The sequence below is a fragment of the Malus sylvestris genome, chromosome 12 (genome assembly GCF_916048215.2).
Source record: "Malus sylvestris chromosome 12, drMalSylv7.2, whole genome shotgun sequence".
Lineage (NCBI taxonomy): Eukaryota > Viridiplantae > Streptophyta > Magnoliopsida > Rosales > Rosaceae > Malus > Malus sylvestris.
In genome coordinates this window covers 24,202,985-24,228,996 of record NC_062271.1, presented here as the reverse complement: position 1 = coordinate 24,228,996, position 26,012 = coordinate 24,202,985, and the positions used below count along the sequence as shown (strand labels likewise).

General features: G+C 37.8%; 3 protein-coding genes and 1 long non-coding RNA gene across 6 annotated transcripts; 2 read left to right on the top strand and 2 right to left on the bottom strand.

Annotated features, from left to right (window-relative positions):
- Positions 1-1,672: 1,672 nt before the first annotated feature.
- LOC126592418 (uncharacterized) lies at positions 1,673-2,584 on the bottom strand. Its single transcript, XR_007612633.1, has 3 exons — positions 2,365-2,584; positions 2,183-2,280; positions 1,673-2,007 (listed from the first exon to the last, which is right to left on the bottom strand). It is a non-coding gene; the product is annotated as an uncharacterized LOC126592418 (long non-coding RNA).
- A 7,797-nt stretch (positions 2,585-10,381) lies between these two features.
- On the top strand, positions 10,382-19,242 carry LOC126592386 (uncharacterized). 2 transcript variants are annotated; one of them, XM_050258070.1, is made up of 25 exons: positions 10,382-10,630; positions 10,971-11,101; positions 11,438-11,522; positions 11,741-11,794; positions 12,218-12,309; positions 12,413-12,516; positions 13,040-13,115; positions 13,830-14,289; positions 14,601-14,939; positions 15,095-15,301; positions 15,382-15,480; positions 15,562-15,634; positions 15,806-15,933; positions 16,077-16,371; positions 16,470-16,518; positions 16,600-16,705; positions 16,785-16,909; positions 17,080-17,194; positions 17,301-17,356; positions 17,472-17,565; positions 17,657-17,843; positions 17,929-18,003; positions 18,096-18,199; positions 18,290-18,352; positions 18,830-19,242. In XM_050258070.1, exons 1-25 carry the CDS (start codon positions 10,586-10,588, stop codon positions 18,935-18,937), a joined length of 3,270 nt encoding a protein of 1,089 aa, XP_050114027.1. In that variant the 5' UTR covers positions 10,382-10,585; the 3' UTR covers positions 18,938-19,242. The 2 variants fall into 2 exon arrangements, with proteins under 2 accessions (XP_050114027.1, XP_050114026.1); XM_050258069.1 differs by having other exon boundaries at positions 16,470-16,705.
- On the bottom strand, positions 19,213-20,727 carry LOC126592403 (selT-like protein). Its single transcript, XM_050258093.1, has 4 exons — positions 20,487-20,727; positions 20,194-20,267; positions 19,585-19,903; positions 19,213-19,483 (listed from the first exon to the last, which is right to left on the bottom strand). The coding sequence occupies exons 1-4, from the start codon at positions 20,676-20,678 to the stop codon at positions 19,391-19,393; spliced, it is 678 nt and encodes a 225-aa protein (XP_050114050.1). The 5' UTR covers positions 20,679-20,727; the 3' UTR covers positions 19,213-19,390.
- A 1,848-nt stretch (positions 20,728-22,575) lies between these two features.
- LOC126592394 (omega-3 fatty acid desaturase, chloroplastic-like) lies at positions 22,576-25,482 on the top strand. 2 transcript variants are annotated; one of them, XM_050258083.1, is made up of 8 exons: positions 22,589-23,521; positions 23,719-23,808; positions 23,948-24,014; positions 24,120-24,212; positions 24,293-24,478; positions 24,557-24,637; positions 24,793-24,930; positions 25,057-25,482. In XM_050258083.1, exons 1-8 carry the CDS (start codon positions 23,001-23,003, stop codon positions 25,240-25,242), a joined length of 1,362 nt encoding a protein of 453 aa, XP_050114040.1. In that variant the 5' UTR covers positions 22,589-23,000; the 3' UTR covers positions 25,243-25,482. The 2 variants fall into 2 exon arrangements, with proteins under 2 accessions (XP_050114038.1, XP_050114040.1); XM_050258081.1 differs by having other exon boundaries at positions 22,576-23,521; positions 23,948-24,212.
- Positions 25,483-26,012: the final 530 nt, after the last annotated feature.

Sequence of the window (26,012 nt, the reverse complement as noted above, 5' to 3'; positions counted from 1 at the left end):
CAAGACTTTTCGCCAAGGATATTACTGGCCAACACTCCACCAGGATGCCATCAAAGTATCCCGCTCATGTGACAAATGTCAACGATATGCGACTATTCCTCATTCCCCTCCAGAGCCTCTTACTCCTATGATCAGCCCTTGGCCCTTCGCCCAGTGGGGACTTGATTTGATCGGCCCAATGCCGGCAGGGAAGGGCAAAGTCTGTTACGCAGTCGTTGCAGTGGACTACTTCACAAAGTGGGCCGAAGTAGAACCCTTGGCAACCATTACTGAGGCAAAGATAGAAGACTTCGTGTGGAAGAACATCCTTTGTAGATTCGGCATTCCCAATGCGATAGTCACTGACAATGGGCGACAGTTTGACAACAAGAAGTTCAGGTTGTTCTGCTCTAAGTTCAACATCAACTTATGCTTTGCCTCTCCAGCTCATCCCCAGTCTAATGGACAAGTTGAGGCCATCAACAAAATAATCAAGCGCACTTTGAAAACCAGCTTGGACAAAGCTAAAGGCTGTTGGCCAGAATTTGTACCCCAAGTTCTTTGGTCATATCGCATTTCATATCGGACTTCAACAGGAGAAACTCCATTCTCACTTGCCTTTGGCACAGAGGCGGTTGTCCCTGTTGAGCTCGAGCAAGCAACATTCCGAGTCCAGAACTACATTCAAAGTGAAAATGACAAACAACTCACCCTCAACTTGGATTTAGTCGAGGAACACAGAAACCAAGCTCACTTGAGGAATGTCGCCTACAAGCAGCGCATCTCCAACTATTATGACTCTAGGGTCAAGCCTCGCTCTTTCAAAATAGGAGACTGGGTCTTAAAGAAAAGATTACTCTGCGACAGAGTCCCGAGTGAAGGCACACTTAGTCCAAACTGGGGTGGACCGTATGAAGTCATTGGCATCAGTCGCCCTGGCTCTTACACACTTAGAAGCTCCGATGGCAAGACCCTTGGCCATCCATGGAACACTGATCACTTGAAGTACTACTACAAATAGACTCACGATGTACAAGTGTTGAGCTATAGCCGTTCGGCATCCTATGTAATGAAGGCCATTTGGCAATGAATTCAATAAAGAGGTAATTTAGCCAACTCGGCCCTCACTCTTTTACATTCCTAGCAATGGAACACTCAAGTGTTGAAACCTCAAAGCAGATATATCCAACACGAAACAAAATCTAAGTATGTGTCGACAAGACTATACAAAGAAAGGAACAACCAAACAATGACTTATATCCAAACAATAGATCTATTCATACACAGCCAAAAAACTTCACCTACAAAGCTTCACCTACATAGCTTCACCCAGAAAGCTTCATCTACAAAGCTTCACCATCAAAGCTTCACCTCGAAAGCTTCACCTCGAAAGCTTCATCTACAAAGCTTCATCTACAAAGCTTCACCATCAAAGCTTCACCTAGAAAGCTTCATCTACAAAGCTTCACCTACAAAGCTTCAACACCAAAGCTTCACCTACAAAGCTTCAACACAAAACCTTGCTCCAAATAAACAAATTTTGTTCACAAAACCCAAGATGCCCTTGAACTTGTACAAAAACACTTGGGTAAACATAAACATTTTTTGTTTTACACCCACAAGGGCCCAAAATTTTCCTTCTTATTTATTCACTTATATATGTTCCCAAACATATTATAATAGATCCAACAACAAGCCAAAGTCCCAAGTTTCATAATGGACAAAAGTACAAGCAATTCATCAATAATGAAGGTGCTACAAAAATTGGAATCTGCCCCAAAATAGAAATCCAACCCAAGAGACTTTTTCTCTCTCTCCCTCTTCCGCCTCCTTTCATCTATCAAATTTCTGCAACCTCTGCTCTTCTCCAATGGAGCTGAATTTTGGACACCCTATAGTTCTTGAGCATATGAACAACTTTCAAGAAGGAACCATTTCTGTTTGAGCGACGGAAATTAAAGTGTTGAAGCTCCAAACATGACAGTCGGATTCTTGCAGATTTCGAAGCTGCTGTGATGTTTCGAAGATCTGGAAATATTTAACCATTAGTTCATTCTGAATTTTTGATATGTTATGAAAGAGACGATGAGGAACAACTTCAATGAAGAAAGCATGCTGATCTGAACAATAGAAAATGGAGTTTCGAAGCTCACAACAAATCTGACGGGTTGACAGAAAAATAATAACCAGTCATTCATCATACCTGAATTTCTTGAGTTATACAGCTCCGAGGGATCTCAATTTTGGATATGTTGTAGTTCACAAGTTAAGGAACAACTTCGATGAAGAAAGTATGTTGATCTGAGCAAGAGAAAATGGAGTTTTTGAAGCTCACAACAAGTCTGACGCGTTGATATACAAATGACGAACAATCACTCATCATACCTGAATTTCTGGAGTTGTACTGCTCCGATGGATCTCCAATTCGGATATGTTGTAGTTCACGAGCTAAGGAACAACTTTCATGAAGATGGTTTTGCGATCTGAGCCACAGAAAATGGTGTTATATTGAAGAAAAGCTAAAGGAAGACTAAAGGAAAGCAAAAATGGTAAAGCAAAGCAAAAGAAAAGCTAAAGGAAGACAAAATCATGGCACATGATAATGAGTCATACCCTACCCCTCATTGGATTCGAATACACCCATCCTCCAAAATCATGACAAAGGCCACATTATAGATATCTGTACAAACATTCCAAATAAAAAGGGAGGGAGTAAAAAAAAAAAAAAAAAAAAAAAAAAAAAAAAAAAAAAAAAAAAGGGCCTAGGCCTCCACTTCTTTGGGCCTAACACATCTTCATAACAAAAAACAATATATGAAGAAAGAGCCCTGGGTTACCACTTCGAAAAGAAACAAGTGAAGTTTTCCTACTCATGACATTGACTACTAGCTAGACACCTCATTCGTCAACTCCCTCGACTGGAGACTTGGGGGATTCCCGCCATATGCTACTAAGCCTCGGTACTCAAGAGTTTCGCGACTATTCATCAACTTGGATTTTTCAAGTCCCCAATCGAGAAGTTTTCCTTACTCGGGAAATTAAGGGAACACTACCTCAAACTACATGCTTCACTCACAAAGCTTCAACAATACAGGTTTCAACAAAAGCAAAAATTCAAAGAACTTTATGAAGAAGGCTTTGGTGTATTTAACACAATATGTTGAAATGAAGCAAAGCTTATTTATTAATATTTTCGATAAGCCACAAATATGTACATATACATGAGTCAAAATAAACAAACAAAAGGGAGCCTTCACAAAGGTTGCTTAGGGGAAGTCTCAGCAGTCGGTAGAGCCCCAGAAAGAGAAAGCACCGGAGGGTGGTTATCCGGAGCCTCAGTACTTGACAAAACCCCAGAAGGAGGAGGCATTGGAGGTTCATCATTTGAAGCTTCATTACCAGGTACAGCCCCAGAGGACGAAGGCAATAAATGCCTTTGGAACAAACCCACAAACCGCTGATGATCAAGTAAAACCTTACCATCAGATTCCTTCATCTGGTCAAGCTTCCTCTTCATGTTTGTAGCATAGTCATGGGCGAGCCGGTGCAACTGCTTATTCTCATGCTTGAGCCCTCTAATCTCCTGTTTGAGACTCATCACTTCAGCAGCCAATGATTCAACTTGGCAGGTTCTAGCAAATAGGCGTTGGGCCATATTAGACACAGAACCTGCACACTGAACACTAAGAGCCAGAGAGTCCTTAACAGCCAACTCATCAGACCGTTTGGAAAGTAGTCTGTTATCTTTGGGAGTGAGAAGGTTCCTGGCCACCACTGCAGCGGTCATATCATTCTTCATCACAGAATCCCCAACGGTAAGAGGACCAGTAGGGGATATGAATGATGGGCGCCATATGTTGTCTGGAGAAGGCGTGGCTGTCTCTTCTCCAAGGTTCAAGTCAAAACGACGGTCGGAGGGTCCAGACATTTTCAAATGTGTTGAAGAGGGAAGAGGTCAGACAAATCAAGATCTTAGAAGTGCAAGAAATGAGCTTCTACTGGTAGAGATTCAAGTGTGCTGTGGAACTTAATGCCAGCCTCTATAAAAATCTGCACTCGACGGAGCTTCAAAAATCGAAGAGGCGTTTGCTTTCTCAAAAGCTGGGCTGCTCAGAGACCACGAGGGCCGATCTCAGAAATCGAAGAAGCACCTGCTTTTTCAGCCTCGTCAGCACCTGTCACATGCACACTCAGCTTTGCGGAAATTACGGGCAATCTGTCGAAGATTTCTGGTGAAGTAGAAAGCACGTGAATCTCACTGTTCAATCACCGCTCTCCATATGCACCATCAACTCCTCGGGTACCACATATAACTTTGTCAAAGATCTCTGACAAAGTTTAGGCACGAGAATTTCGAAGTTCCAGCTACCCTACTATTACCCATAAGGGTAAAGGAACAGCACCACTGCTTGACAACTGGAAAGTCCCTATGTGTGTCGACCTCCGTGTTTTACGGCAAGACAGGTTGGCAAGAACGTCCAACCTTTACTCACATTCGAGAAAAGACTCCCAACATAATTACTTTCTCAAAAACCGGAGTAGCACCGCTTTCCGAATCTCGAGAGTCAGATCCTCGACGGGATTGCTTGTTCGAAAACCGAAGAGGCACAACTCTCAGAACTTCGAGAGCCAGATTTCCTTAGATAAAGCTTGTCTGTAATCTTCACACGTAACATCAGCTTTCCAGATACCACATACCACTTTTTCAAAGTGCTCTGACAAAATTAAAACACATGAAGCTGGCAGCTCCCACTACATTGCTGTGACCAAGAAGGGTAAAGGAATAGCATTACTACTTGTTATTGGGAAATCCCTATATACATTGACCTCCCTCCTCAACGGACAGGCAAACCTGCAAAAATGCTCAACCCTTTCTCGCATTCGAAAAGGCACCCTCAACATAACCTCTCGAAATACTCAGCTTTATTTCCCCCCCGATAATACCTCAGCAAATAAGCCACACCAAGAACAAGAGTATCTCATATCATCAGGGTCGAAAGCAAGAGTATCCCATATCATGCTTTCTCCCTGTCTTTGTCTTTGTCCTTGTCCACACCTGCAGGACAAGGAGAAAGAGAGCAGTCAGTCGGAACCTGAAATCAAACCTCCAATTTGGAACTGACTGCCTGGAGCCTTTGCCTGGTTGCTTACTTAGCATTGCTCTCGAGTACTCATCCTCAACTGCTGTCAAGGTCACGAATTCCACCGGCAAATACCTCATGACAGTTGATCAGATATTGGCTCTTTACACTGAAGCTGCCAAGCGTGGATGAGTCACTATGAAGGAATGTTCTGAAGGACCATTTAAATGCAAAGGTTGCACACCATTTCTGCTATGCAAAAGATTGAAGCAGAAGGTTCAACGGTGAGCTGAAACAGATCACTACAGCACGACACCTTTCCATACCACATTCATTATTCCGTCAACAGCAAAAGTATCCCATATCATCAAGGTCGAACGTACTCTAGATTTGATGGACTTGTTTTGACCCTCAAATCTTTGAGTCGGCCTTATACTCTGAAGGGCACCAAAAAACCCTCCAGCACAGTTCAAGAATAAGCCTGTGGAAAGTTACTTCTTTAAAAGCAAAAGTATCTCATATCATCTCTTATCCATTTGCTTCTCCTTATCCTGGCAGTTGAATGAGAGACAAGGAGAAGGAGAACAATCAACCGGAAGCCGAAGTCAAACCTCTGATCCTGGGTTGCTTACTTGGAAGTTTGACTGCTTACCTTGTCTGTCACCTCTTTCGGCAGATCTCCTAGCTCGGCGACTTGGGGGACTCCTACTATAGGGTTTGTATCGCACTTGACCAAGCCCGAAACTACAAGTAAGCTTCAAGTGAAATTGATACATTACCTTGTGCATCTTCATCGGTTAAAGATACCACCCCTGGATGGAGGAAGCGTACTTCCAGAGAAGATGCCACATCTACCTATGAGAAAGATAAGGCAAGTGAAGACGATACCACACCTCGGTACTTAGAAGTTTCGTGATTACTCAGCGGCTTGGATCTTGCAAGTCCCCAACCGAGGAGCTTCCCTCACTCGGGAACTTAGGGGAGCACTGTTTGTACCATACTTGACTAATCCCGAAACTACCGAGCACCGGTCAACATTATACCGTCAAGGACCCAGAAGAGTTTCCCTTCAACCAGAAGGCCAATCACAATGCGACACGTGTCGACATCAGAAGCCAATCACAGCACGACACGTGTCAACATCAGAAGCCAATCACAACACGACATGTGTCAATATTAGAACAAAACTAGAAACTCTCTTCTATAAATAGGGATCATTCTCCCACAACAATCTCTAATGTCATTTTGTACTAAACTATTCACTAGAACTCACTAAACCAGAGCTTGAACCTATGTATTTGTGTAAACCCTTCACAATTAATGAGAACTCCTCTACTCCGTGGACGTAGCCAATCTGGGTGAACCACGTACATCCTGTGTTTGCTTCTCTGTCTCTATTCATTTACGTACTTATCCTCACTAGTGACCGAAGCAACCAAGCGAAGGTCACAAAACCTGACACTTTCTGTTGTACCAAAGTCTTCGCTGATTTTGTGCATCAACAATTTTAAATTTTATAGCCCTAAAAACTATAATAATTATACGTACAAAATAAATAGATTTAAATCTACTTAATAAATATATATATACCATTGAACTTGATGGGATACGAATTATAAGAAACTAATTTCAACGATCCAACCGTCAAACTTGTTTGTATATACTTCGAGATCGCATCATTAAAAAATCACAAAAAACAAACATTCAGATATCAAGTAACCGAACAAAACTTTTTGACGGTTATAAAACGAAAAATCACGATTTAACGGTTATTTTAACTCCGATTTTTATGATTTTTTACAGCTACACTCCTTGACCCTATATGAATACAATGAATGAATTCGATCTTCAATTTAAAATATTTACACTAGTGGATTTGTTGTTATACTTAATGAAAATATGAATAAACTCTTAAGTGTTAGTGAATCTATTGTTTTGATGGGATAAGCATTCTACGAAACTAGTTTCAACGATCCAACGATCCAACCGTCAAACATGTTTGTATATACTTCGATATCGCATATGCCAAAAATTGTAAAAAATAAACATTCAGAGATTAAGTAACCGAACAAAACTTTTCGACGGTTATAAAACGAAAAATCACGATTTAACGGTTATTTTAACTCCGATTTTGATGATTTTTTACAGCTATAGTCCTTGACCCTATATGAATACAATGAAAGAATTCGATCTTCAATTTTAAATATTTACATTAGTGGATACCACAAACTCTTATGTTATACTTAATGAAAGTATGAATAAACTCTTAAGTGTTAGTGAATCTATTGTTTGGATGGGATAAGCATTCTATGAAACTAGTTTCAACAATCCAACCGTCAAACATGTTTGTATATACTTCGAGATCGCATACGCCAAAATTGCAAAAAAACAAACATATAAAGATCAAGTAACGGGACAAAACCTTTCGATGGTTATAAAAACAAAAATCATGATTTAACGATTATTTTAACTCCGATTTTGATGATTTTTTTACAGTTACACTCCTTAACCCTATATGAATACAATGAATGAATTTGATCTTCAATTTAAAATATTTACACTAGTGGATTTGTTGTTATACTTAATGAAAGTATGAATAAACTCTTAAGTGTTAGTGAATCTATTGTTTTGATGAGATAGGTATTCTACGAAACTAGTTTCAACGATCCAACCGTCAAACATGTTTGTATATACTTCAAGATCGCATACGCTAAAAATTGTAAAAAATAAACATTCATAGATCAAGTAACGGGACAAAACTTTTCGACAGTTATAAAACGAAAAATCACGATTTAACGGTTATTTTAATTCCGATTTTGATGATTTTTTACGGCTACACTCCTTGACCCTATATGAATACAATGAATGAATTCAATCTCCAATTTAAAAAATTACACTAGTGGATACCACAAAATCTTATGTTATACTTAATGAAAGTATGAATAAACTATAATAATTATATATATTAATTTAACAATTTTATACCCCTAAAAACTAAAATAATTATATATATATATATATATATATATATCAAATTATGTGTTTTAATGTTTTGAAGTAATATTTATGTGGCAAAGTGTGGTATGTGCAAATTTAAGAAAAAAAAATATTTTTCTTAACGGGTCATAACGGGTCGGGTCACTGTACCCAACGGGTAAAGTGACCCGACCTGTTAAGATAACAGGTGTGACACGACATGACCCGTTAAGATAACAGGTGTTACACGAAAACGACACGAACACGACAGACACGACCCGTTTGCCAGGCCTACCTGAGATTGTCAAATAATTTTGGCCTATTGTTTATTAACTTGAGAGCATTTTTGTCATTTTAGTCCTTATTTAATAGAATTTTCACAAAATGACCAAAATGATTTATGGTAGAGAAACTCAAGAACTCCTTTTATCGTTTTCAAATCTCAAATACCAAAATGAGAAGTTATGCCAGTCTCAAAGAACATTTTAGCTCAAAAGTCTTTTTTGAATGTGCATTACAAACTTTTGCCTCTTATTTTCTTTTTGAGATCTATTATTGGCACTTTAAAATTTAATTATGTACTTTTCGTAAGAGTATTTATCTTTCTAAATAAAATTTTTAAAGTGGCTTTTTAGCTAAAATGGTTTCTGAGATTTGCATAACATATAACTTTGGTCCCTAAGATTGAAAATCAATAGAAATTGTCCCTGAGATTGTCCAACATCCATTATGTTGGTTATTCCGTTAAAAAACTCCGTTAAGTGGTCCATGAGCTCACACCGGAAACTAGGATTTTTGGTCGAAAGTTTGGGCAATTTTCAAAACTTTGTACCTCAATTGTTTCTTAACCAAATTCGACTCATAATATATCAAAATGAAGATAGGAAATTGTAGAACAAGATTATACCTATTTGGAAACCCAATGGTTGTCGGAGATGGCCAGAAAATAGCCTGAAAGGTGATTGGTCCGCGGGAAAACTAGAAAACTCGCCAGAAACTGGGTAAACTTTAAATGTTCATAACTTCTTCAATACTCAACAAAATAAAGTGATTCAAAAACGAAAATCATACTTATTGATGAGAAAAAGAGAATGGTACATTTCTTGATGGCTAACTCGCTGTTGTTTGGCCAAAAAATGGCTCAAAAGTGGTTGTCTTGGTCTCGTCGAGTTAGCCACTTTCGAGCTATTTTCCTGCCAAACAACTGCAAGTTAGCCATCGAGAAAGGTACCATTCTCTTTTTCTCATCAAGAAGTATGATTTTCATTTTTGAATCACTCGATTTCGTTGAGTATTGAATAAGTTATGAACGTTTAAAGTTTACCCAGTTTCCAGCAAGTTTCCCATTTTTCCTGCGGACCAGTCACCTTTCAGGCTATTTTCCGGCCATCGCTGGCAACCATTAGGTTTCCAAATAGGTATATTCGTGTTCTACACTTTCCTATCTTCATTTTGATATATTATGGGTCGAATTTGATTAAGAAACGATTGAGTTATGAAGCTTTGAAAATTGCCCAAACTTCTAGCCAAAAATCCCAGTTTCCGGTATGAGCTCCGGGACCACTTGACGGAATTTTTTAACAGAATGACCAAAATAATTGATGGTGAACAATCTCAGGGACCATTTCTATTGATTTTCAATCTCATGGACCAAAGTTACGTGTTATGCAAATCTCAATGACCATTTTGGCTAAAAATCCTAATAAATATCTTGTTTTTAAAAGTTATTTATGTGTGTGTGTATATATATATTAAAAATATAATTGTAGGAATAAGGAGTGATTTCATTTTTAGGAGTCGAATAATGTCCCAAATGATTAGTACCTCGACACGACCCACTACCATCCCCACTTCAAAGTTTGCTCTAGAAGTGGGCACAATAACCCATCAATTGGTGATTCGAACTAGTGACCGATTTGGTTCAGTTCGGTTTCCTTTATAAAATTTGCTCTAACGAGAATAAGTTGTTGATACATGACAAGTTATGTTTTGTAAACATAAGCATAATCACTTTGCGTAAAATAAATGTGCTTCTTGTACGCAGTCGAGTGCTTTCTTGGAGATCAAATTAAATTACCAGTCAACTTAAAAAATTGGTTGTATGAAAAGATAAAAAAGAAGATGTTGCCAATGCTTTCTTTTGCTTTCAGTGACGCTTTTGGTGATGTCCACTTTCATCTACTTCATTTGTAATGGCTTTGTGTCAACCCAATGATGCAAAATGCAAGCACACATGCCCAAAACGACTCCGTTTTACCTTTGCTTCCTCGAAGGGACTGCCGACCGCGTACCGAATGTGAAATAATCGCAACCGCAGAGAATACAACCCCCATAAACAACGGCTAAGCACCTTTTTATTTATTTTTTTTTATTTTTTTCATTTAATTTCAATTTTTGTCATTGACTGATTCGAAATTTTTACAGCTCTAATAAGAGTAGGAACGCCATCGGTATGATCACTGAAACAAACATAGAAAGTCTCCTCCGCTAGTCCAATCCACCTGCTTTTGCAGAAAGCCAAAGATTTCAGCTGCAAATTCGAATTCGTGATGTTCGCCAAGCGGCTTTTGCAGAAAGCCATAAACAACTCTCAGGTAAAATCGTATTCCAAGAATTCGATCACTGCCACTTTTTTCTGTTATTTTTTTTTCGAATTTTTCAGTTTAGCTTCGTAATTTGCGTTTTTTTTATTAAAATTCCATTTCTTTTTTGTTGGGTTGGATTAAATTCCGATGCTTTATCTTGTTAGTATCCTGGAAAATTGGATATTGCATCAATGGATTATTTTTTATGATTTTTTTATTCATTTCTTTGTATTTTTATGCTCGAATACTTGGATTATATAAGTTTGGAGCCTCTTGGTATCGACATTTGGACTGATACTTGCCCCCTTTTTTTTAATTGGGATTTTGTATTGGAAATTGTTGGTTTCAGCATAATTTGCCACACGGGAGTTTGACGGCGGAAGACTTGGACCTACGAGTTGCAGTTCACTATGGCATCCCATCCACGGCGTCCATTCTTGCTTTCGACCCGATTCAGCGCCTTTTGGCCATTGGAACATTGTGAGTTAAAATGCACCTACTTTCTTCTTTCTTCGTTTTTGTTTATGCTGTTTTCGGTGTGTGAATTGATCGAAAACCAATCTACTTAGCATTGCGCACAGTCGTGTGGTTAATGAGGTATCTTGCTACTAAGCATTGCTTTTCCATATTTCTTGGAATTGCTATTCGTTTCTGTGGTACCAAAACGTTTGAATGGCAAAATACACATGTATATTTGGTGAAGCATGCTTGTAGATATTGCAATGAAGGCATGAGATTACGTACATCTATTTGGAGATATGATATCCCTGCATCACACAAATCACATTGTTGTTTTGATTCTTATTTGTTTGGTAGGGATGGGAGGATAAAAGTAATCGGTGGTGATGGTATCGAAGGACTCTTTATATCCCCGAAGCAACTGCCTTACAAATACATTGAGGTATCTGTGTGCACCATTCATTCCCCTTGTTTAGTTACAAGGATAAAGTATCAATAGTAAAGTGTTTAGGGTGAAACATTTTTTTGAATGATATATTTATGTAACTTTTATGGTAAAACATTTTTTTTTCTTAATCCCAAACACATCCTTGAATATTATACTCTTGTCTTATTAGTTGTTGGGTCAGCAAACTAATTCTTCATACTGTATTTTGGCAGTTTCTACAAAACCAGGGTTATTTGGTGAGCATCTTGAATGATAATGATATTCAGGTATGGGTTCTTTATCAAGTCTGCAGTTTCCGTTGTGTGTGTCCAACTCAACTCCATCCGTGTGACACATGATGACTGCATTAAACTTCTACATCATATGCATCTTCCTTCAGTTATATTTAGGCAATTATCAACATCAGTGTCTTTATAATGTTAAGTATTCGGCATTTGGCATTAATGGTCACTTTTGGATTCAATAATTTTACCATCATAACAAAAATATACCCTATGAACACCTGAATAAGGGTGAACATCATAAGGAGGGAATACAGATAGATAGAAGCAGATAATAGTAGGCTGTTGACTTGGAAATTGCTGTTCATAATTCAGTGCCAGAATTTAAATTCTATGAAGTGCTTAAACATGAAACTATTGTTTATTTAAATTTTAAACAAGTGATCAATTACTTCTCAATTTTGGCAGGTTTGGAATCTTGAGAGCAGGTCCCTAGTTTATTGTCTAGAATGGGAAACAAATATAACCGCTTTTTCTGTAATCCATGGCTCCAGTTTAATGTACACTACTTTCCCAAAAAAAATGTTACAACTATTTTCAGGCAGCCACTGATTGGCTGGAGTGGCTCGGTTCATAACTTGTTTGCTGTATTAAAACTTACAGGTATGTTGGCGATGAGTATGCTCTAGTGGCTGTGATGAAGTATGATGCAGAGGAGGGAAAATTATTGCAATTGCCATATCATATTTCTGCAAATTCTTTAAGTGGTAATATATGCAGAATAGTTTCTTCAGTTTGCTGATTGATAACTGTAGCTTAAAATTTTATCATTTCTTTGCTTCTATAGTTAATGATTTTCCTAGTTAATGTTGCAATTCTCGTCACAGAAGAAGCTAAATATATAGATATAAGAGCTCCATCCATAGATGAGGGGTTTTTTTTTCTTTCAAAATAGAACGTTTCCCCAACATTTATCTGATCAGATATAGTTCATGTGAACCTAATTTTACCGAAGGATCCTATAATATTGTTAATGTTGACGCTATTTATATCTATGATTTGTGCCACAAAATTGTCTCTCTCTTCTCTGTTAGATCTGTTCTGAGAAGGCTTGGACTTTGGTTTCAGAAGTTGTAGGGTACAATGTGAAAGATTGTTCTGATATTTATATCTTCCATGAAGAATTGTATGATTAAATTTCTTTTCATGGTGACATCAACATCAATATGTGTAATTTTTATTTGCTTATGTAATAACCTAATGCAACCGGTCTTTTTCTCTATTCTACAGAAGCTGCTGAGTTTCCATTTCCAACTGATCAACCTATAGTTGGAATTCTTCCCCAACCCTGTTCGTCTGGAAATAGGCAAGTTATAAACTTGAAGTTTCTCTTTTTGCATATCTGCTTTTAGTGTGGAACAAGAATGGTCCTAATTTATTATTGTTTTCTTGTCCCTTCCAGTATTATAACTTTGCAGGAATTGTTAATATATCAGTTAATCATCGCTAACCCATGTTTACTTGTGCTTTGATATTCATTCCTTTCTTCGATTTGGGATCACCCACCATGTATTGATTGAAATTTAGCAGCTAAAAGACTACTTTTTTTTGTTTTGGTAAAGGCTAAAAGACTACTTTCTTTTTCTCTTAGAGTGGCTTAACATGAAGTAATAAATTACCCACAATTACTCTCACCAATAAAGAGTAGAGTGTCATATTTTCACCATAAGGAGAACACAAATTTAACTTTCCCTATAGTCATGAAGGATGCCACAAAACTTGGACATGGTGGAAGATTAGATAAGACGGTTCAGTTAGGAGTTTGGACTGATGGCACAATAAATGAGGGCTATATCACTTTGGCTCCATGCCGTTCTTGAGTCTCTAAATAAAGTCCATTGCTATCCCGTTAATGAATCCAATTGTTTGCTCCATTTAGTGTGTTATGTTTCTGTTTTTCTGATAGCATGAGATTTTTTATTGAGGTTACATTGTCTTGTTCAAGGCTAAGTAAAAATGATGAGGAACAGTATAGTTTATGTATTAAATTCACTGAATATGAAGGTTTTTCTTTTGGCAGAGTATTGATCGCATATCAAAACGGGGTGGTTGTTCTTTGGGATGTATCTGAAGCTAAAATAGTTTATATTGGAGGTGGTAAGGATCTCCAACTAAAAGATGGAATTGTTAAATCTACAAATGAAATCGATGTAGATTGTCCAGAAGATACATTGGAACATCAACTGGGAGACAAAGAGATAAGTGCTCTTTGTTGGGCATCTTTGAATGGGTCCATTCTGGCTGTGGGATACATAGATGGAGACATTTTATTCTGGAACACGTCATCTCCTCCTTCCGTCAAGGGTCAAAAAGCATTATCGCCATCTAATAATGTTGTGAAGTTACGATTATCATCAGCTGAAAGGAGACTTCCTGTCATAGTTTTACAGTGGTCCACAGATTATAAATCCCATAATGGTTGTGATGGCCAACTATTTATCTATGGCGGCGACGAAATCGGATCAGAAGAAGTTTTGACGGTGTGCTGTCTATTTGTAGTTGTTTGACATTTCATTTATGCTTTTAGTTGGATAGCAGTAGTTACTGAAAAGTTCCGTGGCTTTTTCGGAAAAATGGTTAATATATATCAAAATTAGATCACTTTTTGAAAACAGTATAACATGCTCAGAAATAGTAAGGACTTCATTTTAAAGAGATAAAAGGATTCCCTTTTTGAAAACAGTATAACATGGCTAGAAACAATGCACTTTTTGTACAACAATTGAATTGGTGTTTTTCTTGTTTATTTACTGCCACGAGATAGGAGCTGACAAAATTCTCCATGTTTCAGGTTTTAACTCTTGAATGGTCACCTGGAATGGGGAATTTAAGATGTGTTGGTCGTACAGACCTTACCCTTACTGGCTCTTTTGCAGACATGATTTTGTTACAAAGTTCTGGGACAACTGGGGGTAATCACAAAGCTGATGTTTTTGTATTAACCAACCCTGGGCAACTGCATCTTTATGATTATGCTACCCTCTCTGCCTTAATGTCCCAGAAAGAAAGGAATCCATCTGTATCTGCTTTGGACTTTCCGGTGGTGATACCTACAACTAATCCAACAATGACCGATGCCAAACTTATTAGGGTACCCACTGGGGAGAACTTATTGAAAGCTATGTCAGAGGTATTGTACTTCATCCATGTATGAGTGGATATATCTTATATTTTTCCCGTTTCTATATTGGAGGTATTGGATGTTTATTTTATATATGAGTCGCTTTGACATCTTCGCTTTATTGTTTCTACATCACATAATTATTTACTTTTCGTATATCGTAGATGTCCTCAGTTGGGAACCTTGGCTCAGCACAAACCCAATCAGCTGGTACAAAATGGCCCTTGACTGGGGGTGTTCCCAGTCAACTGTCTATTTCTGAGAATAATGGTATTGAGAGACTGTACCTAGCAGGATATTCAGATGGATCTGTTCGGATATGGAATGCCACATATCCACTCTTATCTTGTATCTGCCTTGTAGAAAGTGAGGTTAGAGTTCATCACTTAAACCTAATAAACTTTGTCTTTGTAAGGGAGACGTGCATCGCGTGATACCTTACAACTGGCAGGTGCAAGGTATAGAAGTTGCTGGTTCAAGTGCTCCCGTAACACGACTGGATTTCTGCGCCTTCACTTTAAATCTGGCTGTTGGCAATGAATGTGGTCTGGTCAGATATCTTTCTCTTTTGGATACCATCTTTCACTTCTAACTTTTACTGTGCTGATCGTCTTTATGCTAGTGTGTATAGGTTCGAATTTATAACGTGAAAGGCTGTTCAGATGGGGTAAAGTTCATCTTTGTCACAGAAACCAAATATGAAGGTAGGTTTTTCAAGTGTCAATCTCCTTGACTTTATAAAAAGGTTGCTGTCTTTCTTCCCTATACAGTCCATCAGATGCAAAATCATCAGATCGTACTGTTGAATTTATTGTGAGTAGTTTTTCTGGAACATTTGTTTATGAAGCTAACAATTTTATAAACTTTTTTATCAGTTCACGAATCGCCTCAAGCAAAAGGACCGCGATGCAGAGCTGTATTTAGTCTTACAAATTCCCCAGTTCAAGCGCTTCAGTTTGTAAAGCATGGAGGTAAACTTGCTGTGGGATTTGAGTGTGGTCATGTAAGTATTACTTTTCTATATCTGAATTTATAACACGTGTTCATTGTTTGTTGTTGTTCATTGTTTTCAATAGTTGAATATTGACCCATAATTTTAAGCTGTTATATTTAGAAGGACTTATCAATTTAATGCATCCATTTCAGGTCGCAGTGCTGGACGCAAGTTCCTTTTCTGTATTGTTCTATATAAAAGATGCATCTTTCTCTAGCTCCCCAGTCATTTCAATGATTTGGAAAGAACTTACAAATTCTCAAGGCCTCCTGAAGAGCCCAAAGGTCTCTGGAACAAAGTCGACAGTTAGCCCTGTAGAAGAAGTAATATTCATCTTAACCAAGGATGCAAATATACATGTAATTGATGGAAACACCGGTAACCTGATCATCCCTCAGCCATGGCACTTGAAAAAGGAGTCAATTGCAATTTCAATGTATGTTATAGGCAAGTACAGATTATCATCTAGCGGATATAAAATACTTATAGTTTTCTTTTTCACTTAATAGTTAGAGAGTTCTAAGCATTTCTTTCTGGTACTCCAGATGGCAGATTATCTGCCTCTAAAGTATCCAATGATAACCCGCCTACAGAGGCCGCCAAGGATTCAACCAAAAATGACCCTGTGCCAGGAAGTCTTTCAGTTGTTATAAATTCACCTGACACTGACGATGACAACTATTCAGAAAATACATACTCTGAAGAGAGATTGTTGAATTCATTCATTTTGCTTTGTTGTGTGGATTCACTGCACTTGTACTCGACAAAATCTGTGATTCAGGTGCCTCTTGCCTTCTTTACTTTTTTTTTTGCTATTTCATTTATTCCGAAAGTATGCTGAGACAGTTTCCTCTTGTTAGGGAAACAATAAACCCATCCGAAAAAAGAAACATACAAGACCTTGCATTTGGACTGCAACTTTTAAGAAAGTTGAAAAGGTTTCAGGATTGGCTTTGCTGTTTCAGACTGGAGAAATTGAGATCAGGTAAAGTTTCTCTTCCATTCTTTTCCCCAATCTATCAATGTTTCTAGTGTGGATTGAAAATGTAATGATAGCATATCAAGCTACCACAACTGCTTGTTTATTGATTGACGCTGTAGATATATGTGCATTATTGATTGTCTGATGGGTTGTTCTTACTTGTTCGTGGGCAGATCTATTCCTGATTTAGAATTGGTGAAAGAAAGCTCCTTGCTGTCAATTCTAAGGTGGAATTGCAAGGCAAACATGGATAAAACAATGAGTTCCGATGATGCACATATTACGCTGGTATTGTTGCCTTGAAGTTATCAAGAATGTTGGATTTGCACTTAATCTCATGAAAGATAGCATGTTAATTCATTAATGTAAGACTCTGTGCTGTGAATTTTTATAGGCAAATGGGTATGAATCGGCATTCATCTCTATGTTAGCTATTGAGAATGATTTCAGGTACTTTTTATATTCATTTACCTAGAGCGCTGTGAGGGGAATATGATAGTTGAGCATTACGGATTGGTCATGAACTTTCTGTTAGATATTTCAGATTTTTTTGATCTGTTTGTAGGATTCCAGAGTCTTTGCCCTGTCTCCATGATACAGTTGTTGCAGCTGCTGCAGACGCTGCACTCAGTGTCTCTGTGAATCAGAAGAAAAAACAGGTTTGTGGAAAACCAAAATGTAGTTGCATTAGGTTTAAGTTTTGGCGTAGAAGGGATTATTTTTCACTTATAAGGTGTCATTTGGAAACAGGGTACTGCATCTGGGATTTTAGGTGGTATTGTCAAGGGCTTTAAGGGAGGAAAAATGGTCCAGAGTGGAGATCCTGCAGCAGTTCTTAAATCAACTTTCGATCGTTTAGAGGGCACATTTTCAAAGTCCCAACTGTCAGAACCATCCCCGCCTGTAGACCATCAAGAAGTTGTGGAGCTTAATATAGGTTTTGTGCTATCCTATCTCCACGTATTCGTCCTTTCTGCATCTCTCCTTGTTGATTGTTAACTCAGTTCATGATTTTAATATAGATGACATTGAAATTGATGAACCTCTATATGTCGCATCTACTTCGTCACCACATGATGTCAAAGATAAAAAGAGAGGTAAACCTTTTATAATATTCGACCTGTGTTTTTATTTTTCTGTAAAAAAATAGTAAATGCAATAACAGTGTCATTTAATTGTTGTGCTGTAGAAGGGGAATCAGAAAGGGAAAAGTTATTTGAAGGTGGTACTGGCGATACAAAGCCCAGAGTTAGAACGGCCGAAGAAATTAGAGCTAAATATAGAAAGGCTGAGGTATATTCACATGATGATGATAGTTTGGGTGATAGAGAACTTACTCTATAAATTAATTGTCTTCTCTGATCTGGTAAGAACTCATTTCAGGGTGCTTCATCTGCGGCTTCTCAAGCGCGAAATAAGCTCATGGAAAGGCAAGAAAAACTTGAGGTAGGATATCTACTATGTTAGTTCACAAAAGAGTTTTCTCGATTTGCTTTATAAAAAGAAGATATCAATGAACTTCTATGAAATGGTTTCACGGGATTCAGTCAATTGAAGGAGCTTACTGCTGCTCATTTTATCTTTTGTTAAGTGGAGAATGTTGTGAAAAAAGTCATTGGGCGGGTTTACAAACTATTACCTTCGGATATACGATTTGCTTGTAAACTAATTTTAGCAGAAACCTCACAAACTATTTTTTTCTTGATTTCTTTGCGTTTCTTTTTGTGGGTCCAAAAACGAGTTCATATGTTTATTGATAAAAGATTGCTATCATGATCCAAGCCAATTACATGAACAATATTTCATTTCTAATCTAAGTTTGTTCTTCTAGGTTGCACACCTTCAACTAGCAAATGTTAAAATGACTCTTAAACTTACTAGTTTCCTTTTCTCTGTCTAATCCCCGAATTAAACTTTTATCAGAAAATCAGCCGGCGTACTGAAGATCTGCAGAATGGGGCTGAAGACTTCGCATCACTGGCAAACGAGCTTGTGAAGACATTGGAAGCTCGAAAATGGTGGCAAATTTGAAAAAAAAAAAAAGGTTCAGATTTATGACATCAGATTTGAATATCCCTGTCCTGGTGTGAGAATCCTTCTGCAATACCCGGAAGGCGATGTCATTCAGTTAAGAAAACCACCTGCAGTGTGATCAGGAAGATATCCAAGAGGTCGTTCTTGTTCTACAATGCATAGAATTGCCACCTCATGTCCTTGTAATCCTTGATACAAAGTAATTTATCTTGCTAGGCTTGAGAAACATCGCCGGACGCATTTTTCTTTGCATTCATAATTGTACCAAAATATTAGGAAGAAAAAGAAAATGTTATGAACAACTGTGGTTATTCTTTAGTGTGGCAATTCATACATGTTAATATCTTATGGAAAGCGTACAAACAGCACGGCAAGCTTGCGGCCATATCAAACCAAAAATCGGGTTATGTCGATCATGTAGAGGTAAAAAACGTCACCTACCGAAAGGCACTAAGGCCAGACCCCTCCTCCAAGCTTCTTTCCGACGAGATCCCTCAACTCAGTTTCACTGGGGAACCTCTGCTCCTTCAGCTTCGAGAAGACCTACGTCCGACAAGATTCAAAAACGATGAGCAGCTAGCAGAGACAGAAATGGAGAAATTTCGACATATAACTCGATCAAGAAGAATAGGGTAGAGTTATACCAATTCACCATTACAATACACTTCAAACGCTCCTGTGCTTTGAAGGAAGGATTGGATGAAGTTTCCCAAAAGCCAAGTGCTTGCCATACTGCCAAACCTATTTGCTTGCAGGGTCTGGTACCAAGGAGGTGGCGTCGTTATCCCCAGCCTTGAGAAAACATGTTTTCCGGCCATTATAGTCCCGATGATTCCTACTTGAACAACCGGTACCAGTTTGCTCAGCAGGCGTCTTGGAAGGGGAGGGTGGTGGTTTGCCAGTATTACATCGATCCCGGGAAATGATGTTACCAGCATGTTTTTCAATGTTATTGCAGTTCCTCTGCCACAGACATGTAAATACATGTAGGTTTAAGAATCCAAACATAAGATTATCTAACTCGGAACTGGGATAAGGATCTTAAATACATTATTAAATTTGAGAATTGTTATTAACGCTCCAAAACAATTGCCATGCACTTTTCCGAAAGCAATTTCTCCTTATATTTTTACAAAAGAGAAGAGCATGATCACGTTTTTAGAGAGCTAATATAACTTAAAAAAAGCATTTTTAAAAAAAATTATAATCAAAGAGATTGGGAACATGTCATATAGAAAATGATGTATAGGAACCTGTAAGAACAAGATGTACAGAAATCAATATTGATGGTGCTTCCAATGCCAACTCCCCCAAAGCCATTAGATTTCTGCAGTTGAACAAACAAATGAGAATTTCAGCATATAACGATCATCTATCACTGTATATAATGAATAGTCCAACTATCGAACAAACGTTCGCTCTATATGTTATCAATACATTTTAAACGATATCAATACAATATCTATGTGTGTAAAAGAACAAACGTCTCACACAGAGAGTTTTTGTGTAACGCATGCATGTAAACATTGGAAATGAATAGTCAGACCTGGTGGGTGGGGAATTTGAGGGGCTCTTGGAGAAGCTGTTCTAGCTGGGGGTCTGCTTGGTGAGGATCATCGGCATCAAGAAGAGGATAATGAGTGGTAGTTTTGGGAGGTTTGGGCGTGAAAATGTTAAAAATATCAGTGCAGAACAGGAAGATCGATAACCCTACCAGAACTAACAGAGCTCGATCCATTGGAGAAGAAAGTGATCATCTTTTAATGGAGGATATAGTTGATTTTTATGATTTACAAAAATGTGAAACTAATTATTTCCAAGGCCTAGGATTTACACGTGCCTTGTATTAGAAGCATGCAGATTTGTAGGATCTTCTTCTCCATGCTGAGACCAACTAGGGTTTTGGGCCAATCAAAAGCATGAGTGTACAGAAAAGTTTCGTAAGTTTGTTTATCCTTTCAAGTTAGCTAGAATAGTGTAGTCTTCTTTTTACACGAGTTGAATTATTTAACGATACTAATTTAGTATAGATTATAATTTGTATTAAAAAAATAGTAGAACAGAAGGCATGGAGGGGATACATGGATGCTTATAGCTATAAATTTTGAACTTTGATTTCACCTCAAAACCCTCATTGATTCGTAGGGGCGCCAATATTATGATACTAGGGTTCATATGTATGAGCATGGAGATACATGAATGCGCAATAATGAATCTATTGTTTGTAGATGACATGAGAGTGAAACCCTTTTCAATACTTGTTAAAGTCATCACTTAATGTTTGAGACCTAATGAATGTCCAATTATTAGGAATGTTTTCAAAAGTTGGAACCAATTTGGAATTACCCTTTAAAGTTGGATAGTTATCCGTATTTGACCAAAAAAAACATATTGTTATAATTGAATATATGAGAGAGTTCGAAACTATTATATTAATTTTAAGGAAGTGGGAGTTTTGAAAATAATAGGAAGCATCGTTGGTAAATTTTTTGGTCGAAAAGCATTATTGGTACTATGTAACATATCAACATGACTAGCGTGCGATAATTTTATCTATATTATGTCCCAAGAATAAAAGAATGTCAAATATGAGTGTTTTATGATTAACATTTGAAAAAATTTCAACCCAAAACCATTTCAGTAAGAAAATAAAAAGTATAGTCAAAATCGAGGCGGAAAAAAATGAATTTTTTTAACAATTTGGCCTAGAAGAATTGAGATAAATACCAAATTTTGGGTTGAGTGTCAATTTGTAGATGTAAATCAGTCCCAACATACTTAAACGGTAATTAAGAAACTGATTTACTTGGACGAGTTTTTATTTTAGTGTTAATTTGTACTAGTAAATCAGTCCCAATATACTTAAATGGTAATTAACAGACTGATTTACTTGGAAGGTTTTTTTTTTTTTTTAAAAAAAAAAAATTAGTTGGACGGCGGGGTGATTTAGTAGTCAAAATGCATATCAAGAATATAAAGCATAAAATTCTCATGGGCTGCTTTTCATTTCTTTCTTATTTAAATCATGCGTGACAGCCCACCAATCAAACTCCCTTATTAGGTCAAGCCAACAATAGCACCAATTGAGCAAATTCTAATTTCCACAAATGGAAAATAATCCTCGTCAGATCTTTTTCCTAACAATCTTAGGAAAAACGTGATCATAACCGTTCATTGTACATTGTGCGATAAGTTTTCATTAAATATTATTTATATTTAATTTTAAATTTTAAAATTTAAAATGATTTCTGACTGCACAATATACGATGAACAATTATGATCACGAAAATTCTTAAGACTCCTAGGAAAATGATGCAAGCTAACATAAAACGGAATCCCTAAGATAACACAGCAATCGATGCAATGGCTGGATCTTTATAATCAGTGATGAAAATCGATCATTCCATGCACTCTGATGCGATAGGATTCTAAGTAGTCTTTTTTTTAAGCCACTAATTATTTAACACACTAACATCATCACCAGGAAAAAAAAAATTAGTTATTAAATTTTAATCAATAATTAACAGTAACGTTTCGGTATAGAATATTGGTCGCACGCTAGAAAACGTCACAAAACTAACAGAAAAAGTTGAAGCCCACTGACCAAGTGGCAATGGCCGAAGCTTCAGACTTTCTCGCAGAGTCTTGGGTCCTATATATAACCGACACATGTGCCCATCTTCGTCCTCATCAAAACGAATCGGAAACATTCAATGTTCATACTTTTACTTGAAGGAGAGAGAATCCTACTTTGAAATAAAAATTATTTTTTGACCTTTTTACCCAGAAGAACACAGAGCCAAGAACTCTGAGACAAAATGAATATAAATTGTATTTGTTTAGTTGTTTGAGGAAAAGAAATCGAAAACCAATTTGTTATCTCATATATATTTTTTCTCAATTTTAAAATCCTAGATATTTTTTTTCATCAGAAGTCGCTTCTTTTGGTGTTTGCTACAGCTTCAAATACTCTCTCTCCTCTCTTTCTCTCTCTAGAAGCCTGAGGGAGACCCGGAACTAAAACCCTGGTGCGGGTGTTTCTGCTCCATCTGGGTCTCCAATGGCGAGTTGGGTCCTCTCTGAATGCGGCCTAAAGCCTCTCCCGCAAGTTTGGAACCGACCCAGAACCGCAGTTTGCTCTAGCTACCGGTCAAAAGTTCGGATTTTTCGGTCAAACCAGAGCTCGGCGGATCTGAGATTGGATTCGACCAAAATCGCAGGTGGGTTGTTTAGAGAGAGAAGATGGGATCTTAACGTGAGCGCTCCGGTGAGGGTAGCTTCTGTTGAAGAGGAGGAGGAGAGAGTTAACGGCGTTAATGGCGGCGGAGATGGAGAAGAGGAGGTGGGATTTGATCCGGGTGCGCCGCCGCCGTTCAAATTAGCCGATGTTAAAGCTGCCATTCCGAAGCATTGTTGGGTTAGGGACCCGTGGAGGTCAATGAGCTATGTGGTGAGGGATGTGGCGGTGGTTTTCGGGTTGGCTGCGGCTGCGGTTTATGTGAACAAGTGGTTTGTTTGGCCTCTGTATTGGGCTGCTCAGGGGACAATGTTTTGGGCTATCTTTGTTCTTGGCCATGATTGGTAATTACTAATCATTCCCTTTATTCCCTTTTATATTTTTGTGTATCTTTTTATACAAGCGATATTCTACTTTACACTAATTTAAACTGCGGTGGGGATTCGAAACTCGAGGGCATAGGGGGAGCTACACCCACGTTTGCAATAAGTCAATTTGTGTTTTCTGGTGTGAATTGTTGGTCTGGTTTGTGATTGTGCAGTGGCCATGGAAGCTTTTCGAATAATCCCAAGCTAAACAGTGTTGTGGGGCATCTCTTGCATTCTTCAATTCTTGTACCCTATCATGGATGGTATGTTCTTGATGGTAGATTAGTACAATATGGTGCATTTTGATTTGAGTATTGGTATTGTGAGTTCCAATGATCGACTTTGTTACTGTGTAATCAAACATTCGAAAGCATGAACTAAAATGGTGATTGAACTTTTCAGGAGAATTAGCCACAGGACTCATCATCAAAACCATGGTCATGTTGAGAATGACGAGTCATGGCACCCGGTTAGTCTTTTTTCCTTTCGTTGTAACACTTCTCTGCTCTTCATTTTCTTGATGCATCTCAAGTTTTTCCAACTGTTTGAGGGTGATAAATTTCTATGCTTGCAGTTGTCTGAAAAAATCTACAAGAAATTGGATAGCATGACACGAATTTTGCGCTTCACCGTTCCTTTTCCCATGCTTGCTTATCCTTTCTATCTTGTAAGTTTTTGATTAATAATTTGAACCTCATAATTCATGAAAATATGAAAATAGTAACTGATTGTGATTTGTTCCCACAGTGGAATAGAAGTCCAGGAAAGACTGGTTCCCACTTTGACCCGAAGAGCGATCTATTTGTCCCGAATGAGAGGAAAGATGTGATCACTTCCACTGTATGTTGGACAGCAATGGCTGCTTTACTTGTGGGATTATCGTTTGTAATGGGTCCTGTTCAAGTGCTTAAGCTCTACGGCATTCCCTACTGGGTATATTTTGCATCTTAATCTTCTATGGTTTCGCTTAATCAAACAAGAATCGAAATTTGACTCTTCTTTTATTCTTAGGTTTTTGTCATGTGGCTGGATTTGGTAACTTACTTGCATCACCATGGGCACGAAGACAAACTACCATGGTATCGAGGGAAGGTACGTGGATTTTTAGTTCACGATAGCCATTTCTTCTTATGATACCAAGTTGCCAACACAAAGAAAATTCCACAATCATCTTATCTTGTCTGGTTTAAGTTTGTTGCTAAAGTTTTTGCAAAATGTTAAAATTTTGTTCCTCAAAACTTCGACAGGAATGGAGTTATCTGAGGGGAGGGCTTACGACACTGGATCGGGACTACGGATTGATCAATAACATCCACCACGACATCGGAACCCATGTGGTTCATCATCTTTTTCCTCAAATCCCCCACTACCACTTGGTTGAAGCAGTAAGTACCAACTTAATATCAATACAAGGCCATGTTTGGGGTTACCTTTAGAACGATTAAAACAATTTCACATAACCGAAAAACCCTTACGGCAGTAATTTAATGTTCTTCTTCTTCAATTTGCAGACTGAGGCAGCAAAGCCGGTATTCGGGAACTACTACAGAGAGCCGAAGAAATCAGGACCTCTACCATTTCACTTGCTTGGAAGTTTTATCAAAAGCTTGAAAAAGGACCACTATGTGAGTGACAATGGCGATGTTGTGTACTACCAAACTGACCCTAGCTTTGGTGGCTTTCCTCCATCAAATTAAAGCTTCAGTTCTTAGTTTCTTGGACCACAAGATAAGTTTTCAATCTCTAAGCATTGGCCTCTGCCTTTTCCACTGGTTTTTTACTCAGAATTTTGTGGTCTAGAAAAGAGTAGTGCAATAGTGAAATTTTTATTTATTGTATTCAATTCTTTATGGAGAGAAAAATAATCTCTCTTTCTGCTATCATGCATTGTATACTCTCCTTTCAAATATGAAGATCAATTTTTTGTTCGCTTCCTACACTTGCTAGTCATCTGATTGAAATCAAACGGAAACAACGAACGTTATTAAACATGTTTAAAAAAATATTACGTGCGGTAATCATTTTTCGAAATATATAGTAGATGAAAGTAACAATCTTTTGCTTCGATAGAAATTCGTGGATTCAGTGGGGGATTGAGATCCATTTCAAATCTCTATGTCCAAAACCCACAGGCTGAGAGTTTCGGATCACACAATTCCAATCCTACGACTCCTATTAGCCTTTCGGCAGACTGAGAGATTCGAATCACTCAGTTTCAATCCTACGACCTCTATTAGCCTATTTCATTGGCCCACTTCACAAAAATCCAAAAATTGAATCGCTCAAATATTTTTGTGTCTCTTGAAGGATTTGGATCTCTGGTACACAGAAATCCAAAGTAGATCTCATTCCTTTCAGTTGGGTATGATTATTCTTTTTGTGGACCATGTATTTTTCCATGATTAAAGCAAATTTTGTCCCACTACATTGGTCTCAATGCACCGAGTTAAACGACGAAAGCATAATT